This window comes from Mustela nivalis (assembly GCF_964662115.1).
Source record: "Mustela nivalis genome assembly, chromosome: 2".
Lineage (NCBI taxonomy): Eukaryota > Metazoa > Chordata > Mammalia > Carnivora > Mustelidae > Mustela > Mustela nivalis.
The window spans coordinates 37177171-37189452 of record NC_139021.1 but is presented as its reverse complement, the minus strand read 5'-3'; the positions used below and the strand labels follow the sequence as shown (position 1 = coordinate 37189452).

Sequence of the window (12282 nt, the reverse complement as noted above, 5' to 3'; positions counted from 1 at the left end):
GAAAACAAGAAAACAGAATCCCTACTCTACCCCTACCCCCATGCCCATATGTGCAGATAACCTGCATTCTGGCACTGACCCCTACATGTGAGTGGTTCTCAAGAAATTGAACAAGAAACTGAACAAACTGCCTCTGTAGGCCCTTCCCCTAAAAGCCAGCTCCCTGCCCATTCACCCTAAAATTATACCTGCTAGTCAAAAACATTGTCCAATGCTTCTAGTTAGAGTTGGTCAGCTTTCCTGCTGCTCAGCCTTGTCATGGGCAAGACCAGAACAAAGAAAACAAGTGAAACAACCACCACAGACAAAGTGGAGATGATTCTAGAAATAGAGAATAACTTTTTGAAAAGCTTTTTTTTCTTAGAGTGATGAGAAAATCTTTTGCATCCGTGTCTCAGCATTAAAATATTACAAAAAAGGAATGATAAAAAATGAAAGAGTTCTTGTAAATTAAAATATGAAATAGTAATATGAAAAATACTGAAATAATAAGTTCAGTTAGAAGAGTCAGAAAACAAAGTAGAAGAAACCATCCCCTACCTGCTCCCCAAAAGGCAAAAAGATAAAAAAGAAAAAAAAATCTAGGATTTTAAAAAAAAAGAATAATATTCAGGAGATTTATCATCCAGTGAAAAAATCAGAAGAGGAGCTTATCAGAGAAAGTGTTCCAAAGCTGAAAAAAGACACAAGTGTTTACTTGAAAAGAACTGAGTGCTAAACATAACTGATAAAAAGGACTCACACCTAGGCACATGCAGTATCAGAAACATCAGGATAAACAGAAAAGTCTAGAAAGTTCCAGATTTGGGGTGGTGGGAGTGGCAAGTGGGCAGGTAAAAAAAAATCCTACAAATAAATAAAACTGAGAGGCATTAGCTATAACATTAGCAACACCGGATGCTAGAAAGTAATAGACGAAAGCTCTCACAGTTCTAAGAGAAACTAATTTTCAATGCAAATTTCTACATAAGCAAACTACCAATCAACTGTGAAAGCAAAATAAAGACATTTCAGACATGCAAGGACTCAAGAGTTGACCTCTTATTCTTGTACCATGAAGAAGACAGTTTAGGAAGACTACAAAACAAGGGTGAAAACCAAGGAAATAGGAAATATACAAGAAAATGATGGCACTAACCCAAAAGTCCAGTGAAAAGAAATTCCAAGGATGCAGCTGTACAGCAGACCTAAAAAGCAATGAGTCCACATTAGAACAAGAAATCAGGAAGCTCCAAAGAATGTCTTCTCAAAGAAGAATCACATAAATTCCAGGAAACAGATAAAATGAATAAGAAGGCAGAAGACATTAGCAAAATGATAAAGATGGCATATGCTGCTTCTCTAAACACAAAGGGTGGGAGGTAGGAGGAAAACAAAAGGAATACCTCTAGGAAAAACAAAAAATTATACAGCAACAACATGATCCTAGCACAGATCCATCAAAGTACAATGTGGCAACGATTCTGCGCAATTATGTGTGAAAAAAGTAAATCCATTTAAACCAGATGTTGGGACCTTCCTCCTTCAGATGACCTAAAAGTATGACACTGAACTTTTAGAGAAGGAAATATAATTTTAGCATATCATTGTTTCCTCTTCCAAGATGTCCTCTGCCCTCCCTTCTCTGATTCACTGACTCATTCATTCATTCACTCATTCATTCATTCATTTATTCATCCATCCATCTACGCATGCAATGAATATTTACAGAGCATCCTACATGACAGGCATTGTGCTTGGAATGGAGATAAAGCAGTAAACAAAGAAGATAAAACCCTGCACTGGTGGAGCTTGCCTTCTAACAAGAGATGACAACCCCTCTTCTAAGAATCTGCTACGGGGTTCTATCTCCAACAAAGCTTTCTCTGAAATTCTGTGTTCAACTAAGATCTTCTCCTTTACTGCTCCTAAAGAATTCTAACTCTTCATAGAGTTGAATTCAGTTTTTACATAGCTATTACCTCAACAATGTAACAACAGAAAATTTATTAGTTATTTGTACCTCTACTGCAGAGCACTGCGCCTAGATCAATAAATGTTTTAACCTTTCCATTCAACTGAAATGTAAATAAAACTGCCAAGTAAAATGTAAAGCAACAGAGATGTTAACTATTGTTTAACAGATGAGGAAGCTAAAGTCCCTGTCAGGTAAATGACTTGCTCAGATCATAAAACTAGTCTGTGAAAGAGCCAAAACTAAAATCCACAGTCTTAGGTTAAGTATTTAGTGGCCATATATGGGGCGCCTGGGTGGCTCAGTGGGTTAAAGCCTCTGCCTTCGGCTGGGATCATGATCCCAGGGTTCTGGGATCGAGCCCCGCATCGGGCTCTCTGCTCGGCAGGGAGCCTGCTTCCTCCTCTCTCTCTCTCTCTCTCTCTGCCTGCTTGCTTCTCTGCCTACTTGTGATCTCTGTCTGTCAAATAAATAAAATCTTAAAAAAAAAAAAAAAAAGTATTTAGCAGCCATATAAAAGAATGGGCCAAAATGGGAAAGGGTAACTTTTGGTCTTTATTTTCTCAGAACTTTTCCAAGTACACAACAAATGTCTAAGACATGGACTCTATTTCTTCCATATGTCAAACCATAGCTTAACAATTACATAAAGACCATTGTGAAAGTTTCTAATCAAAAATATAATCTACTTTTAAAAAGCTTCAATCTCATAGAGTTGTATATTTCTACTTTGCTGTATATAATACTTGAAACACATAAATGTTTAGATGTTAGATGACATTTGATATAAAATATACTCATTTTTAAATGAGTATATATTCCCTGATGAGGAAATCTTCAAAATTATTCCCATAAATATATTTTATAGATTCCCATAAATATTAGACTTTTTGTTCTTTTTAAACTTGAAAACACTAAAAATAAATAAGTAACACTTACATGAACTTCCACTAATAACAAAAAAAAGGCAAGAGGCTTCTTCTTCATCAGCCAACTTTAACCCTATTAAGGTTAAAGTTATCAAGATACACATTTGCAAATTAAAGCATAAAATTATATTCACATACATACATAAGTTCTATAAAAATAAGGAAACCAATGCAATAGATTCTGTTATTTCACGCATTCCAAGGTTACTGGTAAACACACCTTCTATGGCCTTTCTTTGTTATATGAATGTATCTGTTCAATAACCAGTAATATTAAAACTAAACAGAAGTAGCCATGCAAATTATAACCTAGCTACAAAAATACAACACTGAATAGAGAGTTGTTTTATATACATAGGACAAGAAGCCAAGGAATGGATCCTGTTTCACTTCAACAAACATTTATCAAAGCTTTGTTAGATGCCAGAAGCTACTCCAGGCACTTATATTTCCAAAATGAATACATAAAAATGTCTGTCCTTGAGTGGTTTACACTAAGGAAAGGCAACTGCAACTATTTTTCTAAACACCAACAGCTGACCAATTAAGTGTGCTTTCTAGATACCACAGCAGAGTTATCTATAGGTAGGTTTCACGAAACTTAAAAGATAGTTCAAAACAATGTAATTATTTTGAAAAATAGTCAATTACTAAAACACATGACATTAGGGCTTGAGCTGTATTTCTGAGTCTGATCACGGAAATCAGGAATTTAACTCACATATATTTATAGATGCCCCAACACTCAGAAGTTGAAAGATTTAATGAATACTAACTATATGTTCATATAGCAAAGATTTAATGAATACATCTACTTAACATCTCATTTACTCATAATGCACCCAGGAGACTCAGAGAAACTCTAATCACACACGGGAATATAGGCTTCAACTTCATCCTATTTCTAGCAGGAACTCGAAGGGGTGTGGAAGAGGGAAAGCAATTACCACAATCACCATTCATTATCAGCTCAAATGCCAACTCTCTGATCTGCCCCATGTTAAGGAGCAACATTTAAATAGATACAATCCCAACCCTTTGTTGCTCAGCCTCAGTTCCAATCACTGGAATATGCTTAATTAATTCTTAAACCTAAATCTATGCCTTCATCTTTTCCTAGATGTTTCCCACAGAAAAAGTATAGGTCAAGGTATAAAACTTCTGAAAGATGTCTTTTTTTTTTTTTAAAGATTTTATTTATTTATTTGACAGAGAGAGATGACAAGCAGGCAGAGAGGCAGGCAGAGAGAGAGGAGGAAGCAGGCTCCCTGCTGAGCAGAGAGCCCGATGCGGGGCTCGATCCCAGGACCCTGGGATCATGACCTGAGCCGAAGGCAGCGGCTTAACCCACTGAGCCACCCAGGCACCCCTGAAAGATGTATTTCGAAGCTCCTTCTTTATTATCTATTCTGACAATAAGATAATTGGTTTCATGACTTTTAAAATATATTAAGGGCTCATTTAACTATTAGCAAACTGTCAGGCAATCCTGAAAACTGGTAAGAAAAATGCCAACAACAATAACAAAAAGATAAGCATAAAGAGGAATAAAAGAGCTAATACACACCAAAAAAGGTACAAAGTCTACCTACTGGTTAAAATATGTAAAAAAGCAATAACAATAGTAAAAATTATAATAATAATAGCAGTTAGAATTTATTATGCTCGTAAATATACAGTAAAGACTTACCTAATTAATTAATGAACCAATTAGATAAGAAACTACTCAAGAAAACAGGAAAAGTTTCAAAGAGGACATGATAGGTGAGATAGATGGTCCCTCATGGATGAAAATTCACTAGGCAAAGCCTGAGGGTAAGGGAAACACTCAAAGGCGGAGGAGAGGATTAGGCAGTAACATTTACAAAAACACCAATATATGAATCTAGTTTCTATTCTAGGAGCCATCTCTATTCTAAAGTGCATAATAAAAGTGACAAGTTATAAAACTGTACAGACAAGAAGGAGGTAAGGCACAAACAATGTTCTACTTCAAGCTAAAAAGATTAAACTTAAGTGCTTTTTAAAAGGTATGTAACTTAATCAGATTTGTTTTTTCCTGTATCTTTAATTTTCAAGGAAACATCTGATCAAAACCAGATAGCAATTGATAATTAAATATCAGTAGTACTTTACCCTTAATGAGATATCTTTCAAAGACAAGCACAATTCTACAAAAAGACGTTACTTAGGTGATCTTCCAAAGGTCATTCCTTTTAAATCACAACCTAAAAGAAACTGCCAACCTAGAATTCTTTACCCAGTAATTACATCATTCAAAAATGAAGTGAAATAACATTTTCACTTATCGCCATCATACCCACATAAAAGCACTAAAGGACGTGTTCTTCAAGCAACTGAGAAATGCAGAAAAGAATAAGGAACAATAAAAAGCATAAACACTGACAATATAAACAATAAGAATGTCTTGTGCTGTTTAAAATGTACTGAATAGATACATTAAATTAATAAATTAAAAGAAATAACAAAGCATACAACAAAAAACAAAAGAGAATATAAACTCTAAAAAAAAAAGTTCCCATACCCTTAGGAAAAAAGTGATTGCTCTGTGACCATGAGAACAAATAATTACTAGAGTGAATTTTAATGGATCAAGGACAACTGTTTCACTGGTCACATTTTTGAAAGCCAGCCAATTAATTGGTAACAGCCACACCTCTGAAATTTAGATAATTAGGATTATCACTCCAGTGATCATTCCTATAAAATGATCAAATATTTACAATGTCCAGGCATTTAAAAAAAAAAAGGAATGATACAAATTTTATATTACTAATCCTCCCAATAGTGGAACTCTTTTCTGATACTACATAAATGAAAGAAAAGCAGGATGCAAATATTCTAGAGATTTAACAGGAGCTGTTATCGAAGGCAATTTCCGGAAACAATAAACCTACAGCTCCTGATCCTATCCTGAGCTGCTCTGAGTTCTTTTTCATATCTGGGAATCAGATTCTTCCATGCTACCCCACACCCAAGGATAACTGTTCTGTGAGAATAACAAACTATTCCAAATGTGTTACTCCCCAGTATATTCAGTGGATTCTGTCTTCCAAAAAAAAAAAGAATGTGAATGGGGTAAAATATTCCCTTTGATAAGGGGAAAGGAGATTCCTGAGAATAATGACTCATTCATATCTGTATTTTATAACTACAGCATACCTTCACAGTTTGTAATTATTGGCAATAAGATAATAAATTCCCAATATTTCCAATATCTCCTATCTATTCACAATGGTAATATTAAAATTTAAAATAAAAAAACCAGATTTTCCATTTCATACACTTTTACTTCATATTTCTAATACTTGGTAATTTAAAATGCCAAATGCACTGAGTTTAGCTCTGAAATGATCTTAAAACACTTCTCCAACTGGAGTATAATTATTTTTAATTAAAGCATTGTTCTGCCACTCAAGAATCTTCTGATTTACATAAATACTAGTTAAGCGCCACAGAAATTCTGAAATATATAATTAGAATGTCACAAATCACTTAATTCACTCTGTCAAAACAGGGATTATTTTAATTTCTATCTCACTTCTTTTAAAAGAAATCCTATTTACTTTATTTTCTCTAACAGAAAAAAAAAATTAGTAGGATAAACTTACAACATATTTCACCAAACTTTAAAATGATTTTGGTTAACCACAAATTGACTCAAGTAGTTAAATATTTTTCTGAATGTATTTCACTGAAATACGTCTGACATCATACAGTAATGTCATATAGTAATTAGGTTACTGTTCTACAGAATTACTAATTATTTCACTGATTCATTCTTACTCTAACTTCACAGATAAAAAGGTCACTTTTGACCTTATGAATTATCCAAGTAAATTAGATGCATTTCTAGCATAAATTATTAAACAATTTTGTTAATAAATCTTTTACTTAGAATTAAAGCATAACCATAAAAAGGTACTATTAAATAACACATCTCACTAATTTGAATTCACACACACACACACATACACAATTATGAGCTAGCTTTATCATTTCCCAATTTCCTGACAATATTTGGGAAAATAAAGACAAAATTTGTTTTCAATTATTTTTTAAAATTCAGAAACCTAAAACTCCAGGTGTTTACCATAGATTATAACAAAAAAAAAATTAAAGAAGAATATTATGAACTTTAAATAAAATTCTAGCCATAACTTACATACTGATTCTAAATGAAGAAATGGAGTACTATGGTAGATTCTCGGTGATTTACCAAAAATTTCCTAACAAATAAATCAAACAATTATATGACTCTCAAATTTGCCATACAAAGACATATGGCTGGTTCTCACACCTCGTACTAGATCCTTTTACACTGTAAAACCTCTTCGTTTTTCACCCTGATATTTCCTTTGTAACAAAATACTACCTAGTCAGATTCTAAAGTATGAATCTTTAGAAATGAGATTAGCAAAACAATTTAAAAATACTTACCGTCTTGTTTCGTAATCTAATTATGTCCGAGACAGAGCCAGCTCCACAGTACTCCATAACAATCCAGAGGTCTGTGTTCTTAAAATAACTGCCATAGTACTTTACAACATATGGGCTAAAGAAAAATACACAGACAATTAAACTTAGTTAATTCCCAAAGAAAATTATTTCTTAATCCCAATACAAAGTATTTCCAACATTTCATACTGTCCCAGTAAGTTAACTTAATGAGTAAATATCTTTGTACATCAAATTGTCTATATGTAGAATTCAGCAACTGTGTGTAATTAGGCTTTAATTCATGGATGAAATTTAACAGGATTACAAAGCAGAGGCGGCCCAAATGCTTTGAGTGATTCCCAAGAAAATAAGGCTTTGTTTTGGCAAAGGATTTAGTATATAACATAAGGAACAAATGAAGATATTTTAATAAAGCATTTTAAATATAAATCTTTAAGGAGTTTGCATTCAGTCAAATACTACTACTCAACTTTAAAAATACTCTATAATTTAACGAAGCCCAAAAAATTATTTTTAATTCTCTTTTATTTGGGCCTTTAAAATGCCAGAGTTTTTTGTTTTTTAAGACTTTATTTATTTATTTGACAGAGAGCGCAAGAAACACAAGCAGACAGAGCAGCAGAGCTCCGGAGAGGGAGAAGCAGGCTCCCCACTGAGGGAGCCCAATGTGGGGCTTGATCCCAGGACCCTGGGATCATGACCGGAGCCAGGCAGTTGCTTAACCAACTGAGCCACTCAGGCACCCTGATTACAACTATTTTTGCTTTAAATTCAGATAAGTAAAACTAACAATTCAAAATATTTCTGAACTGAAGTTTTATGTCTTTCAGAGCAAAATAAACTATGTTTATAGCCTGTTTTTAGGAAGACTTAGAAAGAGACAAATAGTCACATGTTTATTTAATATTTAATACTTAATATTTATTAAGGGCAAGCTATATATACTGATATGTAAAACATCTTGCCCAACTCAAAAAGGCAAAGTATCCATATTCATAGAATACATAAAAAATAAAAACAAGGTAACATAAACTACGTAGTAGACAGTTTAAATGCTATAAGAACTAAAATAAGGAAATGGTAGAGCCAGCAGAAAGAATTTGTAGAAAGGGAGGGATTTGCTATGAAAGAAAGGTTAAAATTTCAAAATATGGGTGAAGAAGAGATAAGACATTCTAGAAAAAAGAAAGGCCATGAGCAAGGGCACAAAATAGAAAGGACAAAACAAGAATGGCATAATTAGAAGACAACTTGTTCAAAAGATACTTATATCCAGTAGTAGTTATCATGAAAAGTGGCAATAAATAAGACACAAGAACCAAATTAGCAAAAAATAATTATAAATGGAAAGTATTATAAGAGACTACATAAAGAGACCACCAAAATAAGAGGTCAAAGAGGACGGTCAGGGAAGACTTCTCAGTAGGGCCTTTAATTTTAGCCAACTCATCAATCAAGGGTAGAGCAGACTAAAGCTTAAGGACTCACACTAAAAAGGAAGCTACAAGACTGGAATTCCCTCCTCTCTTATCCTTCTGCTCCTTGTTACCTAGTACAGACTTGCTTCCTAACTGGTCTCCTTGTCACAGTTTTCTCCCCCATTCTGTGTTTTTGACAAGCTTACTTTCCTTTAAAACAAAAGTAAAATAAACTGATCATATTGCTCTCCCATTTAAAAACAACAACAACAACAACAAAACTTTCAATGGCTCTCCATTACTGAAAGGAAAAGATCTTAAATGCTTCATATCACATATAGGGCTTTCCAAATCTACCTCTCTACCCACATCGCTCATACTCCCCATCTGACACCTTTATTCTGCAGACACACTCAACTTCGGTAGGTGCTGAGATTGGAAAGTAAAAACCAGGAGTTCCTAAGTATTCACTGGACCAAGAAGAAAAGTGCTTGTTTACAAGCAAATTAAACCAACCTACACACCCAGAACTTCAACTTGTGGGAAACATAAGAAAGACTTCTTTAAATACATTTCTTTAGAGTATGAGTCCCTTTGTAGAAACCTTACAGAGAGTCTGCTCTCAAGAAACACCTGTGACCCAGGTCCCACACCTTAGGGGTTCTAATCCAGCAGGTCTTTTAAAAGCTCTATGGTGACTCTGATATAGACCCAGAGTTAAACCTCACTCCAGGAGAACAGTCTTCAAAGAGCTTCTTTCAATATTAATGTTCTCATTCAAAATTTTGAAAGTATTAAGTAACAATAAATTCAATTATATTCCCTGAAAAGCACACAGAAAACATATATTTTTATCTTGCAATATAGTGGAGTAATCAGCAGTTCTAAGGGTAGGAACTGACAGCCCTTATGAAAATTAGGAATTCTAACTTGGGTGGCTATCTGAAAAAGCAACTCTATTTCACTTTAGGGGTGAGTCAAGAAAATGGCTTTGGGGACAGGTAAAATTCTCTTCAAAAAATACTTTGTGGTCCATTCTAACACATAATCAAGTCCATGGATCAAGGTCCAATAGTTCTATATCATAAAACATGGTCTCAATAATGGTAACCTAGAAAAGTATTCAAGCAGATAGGGCTAAACAGCCACATGAAGGATGCATACCTAAATACAGTTTCTATCATTCAACATTCAACATTCAACATTCAACATTCATTCATTGACCCTCTGCCTAAGCCAGATATTCAATATGCAGTGGTGAACCACACAAACACAATTCTGACTCAAAGAGCACACACCAGCATGAAATAAACTGGTCTGAGAGAAGTAAACCCACAGAAAAATACAAGTACTAACTATAGTTTTAAAAGGGGAGGGGCTGCCATGAGATAAACTGGCTGAGACTTTATTTTGCATTCATGAGGTTAGGTGCCATTCTGGCTTGCTCTCCATTTTAGCCTCAGTACCTCCCTTCTTATATGTACCCAAAAAAGCGGTGAATAAGTGAGCAAAGAAATAATCACAGAAAAACTGACAGAAGGGACCTAATGCAGACCTCCCTAAAAGAATAATATTTAAGGCAAGACTCAATGGTTGGTTGGAAGTTAACCAGATAAAGAGCATCCAGGCACCAAGAACTTCGGTGCAAAGGCCCTGAGGAGAAAAAGAGCAAATCATCCTTAAGAAGTCAAAAGAGGAGTCTGCCTAGAATTAAGTGACTTAAGACTACTGTTGAATACAATGTAGTTGCAGATGGAGGCAGGAGCCTGATAATGAAGGGCCTCAGAACCAAGGTAAGGAAATTGGGGTTTATTAGATATGTAAAAGAAGATCTGAGAAGAAATTTAAGCAGAGCAGTATGATGACCTAATTTACACTTTTAAGATTTCTCTGGCTGCTGCATCAAAGCTAGATTGTAGAAAAGCAAATATGGACACAGGTAGAACAATTAGAAAATCATGTTAATATAGGCATGCAAAAGATTGCACTGGGATTATCTTTTTATTTTCTGTATTTGTGTGCTTTGACATCTGTGACCTGCTAACAAGGCCTCCACTGTCCCTCATCAGGATCAGCACCTGCGAATGCTCCCTTCACATGCAATCAAACCAATCAGAAGTCCAAAACCCCCCACCACCTCCAGAGCCACTATTTCCCTAACCTCATCAACCCAGAGCCAAATACCAGACAAGGAGGAACTGCCCTACACCCCTGACCTCACTGAAATCACTAGAACTAACCAATCCAAAACCTGTTTACCCTATCTCATCCATTCCTTCCCACAGAACTACAACAAAGGCTTTTGTCCATGTTTTCTGCTCTCTTCCTCTGCCTCCTAACTGGCCCTGGTGCTTCCCTGTATAAGCCTTCCCTCCCCTTCTCACCAGATCTTGTATGATAGGCTCGCATCTCTTGGGATCCAGAAGTATAACAATTTATCTCACCATACTTAAATAATAATAAAACCTACATTTGTAAAACGCCATGAGGTGAGTTGGAGTGGGAGTGAAAAAACAAAAAAACAGAAGAGAGAACAAATTCCAGAGATATTTGCAAGGCAACATTCAGCAGAACCTGATAACAACAGACACTGGCAAACTAGTAAGCAAGTCTTCAGGGCTTTCTTCACTGTGTCTCCCTTCAACTGCACACTGAGCATAAGCTTAAGACTGGCCAATGAAGATTAAAATTTAAAGCTGTAATTAAAAAAAAATTACATACACAGATACAAATATGTTCAGCAAGAGTACAAGACCTGGGATTTCTGACTCAGGCTATTTCCACTGACACACATCGTTCATTCAAATTCATTCATCATTCATTCATGTATCATTTTAAAATAATCAGCATTCACTGAACAACATATTATGGCCTAATGACAGAAGCTAGGGAGAAAAATGGGTAGACTTTAGTGACAAGAAAGGTCAGTCAAGGCAATGGGGAATCCCTGAAGAAATTCATGCAAGAAAATAATACAATCAAATAGCATTTAAAGAGGATTATCACATGCGAGACTGTCAGGGGCCAAAGGTAACACTCTTCATTTCAGCTGGCCAGTTAACTAACTGTACGGTTATTTAGATATCCTAATATCTATTTTTAAACCACACACTGATTCTTGAATGTTAGCATGAAGGCAGAGTTTCCTTCAAGACACAAGCTCTATGTCATTTATATAATTTTAAGCAACACACAAAATTCTAATTCAGCCGTAATTCCTAAGAATCTTGACTAAGCCACTGTATGGACTTACAGGACATATGAGAACCCAGCAATTCTGTATATTTTTAGCACAGCTAAATCGTTCAATATGACTTAGAAAATTCCATTGGGGGGAGGCACAAGGAAAACCTAAGTCAAATTACTGCACACACCAGGAAGCAAAGGTGAAATGTGATGCCTTGATAACTGGGGTGGCAAGCATGAGCCATGTTCCGCTCCTTTCTCCCGGGCCATCTCCCATCACCTCCTTCTCCTGTCCCATGTATTCGTTTCCCTT

General features: G+C 35.2%; 1 protein-coding gene across 2 annotated transcripts in view; it reads right to left on the bottom strand.

The window, feature by feature from the left end:
* The window catches only part of STK3 (serine/threonine kinase 3), a 231922-nt gene that overhangs the window by 202753 nt on the left and 16887 nt on the right, over positions 1 to 12282 (bottom strand). Inside the window, exons 3-4 of one of the 2 annotated variants that reach the window (XM_082722790.1) lie at positions 7345 to 7459; positions 1139 to 1187 (exon numbers count right to left, since the gene is read on the bottom strand). Coding sequence is in view for 1 of the 2 variants with exons in the window: in XM_082722789.1 (XP_082578915.1) it covers positions 7345 to 7459 (115 nt within the window). In the remaining variant the exon portion in view is untranslated. The remainder of the gene's footprint in view (positions 1 to 1138; positions 1188 to 7344; positions 7460 to 12282) is intronic. The other variant, XM_082722789.1, reaches the window with a different exon arrangement.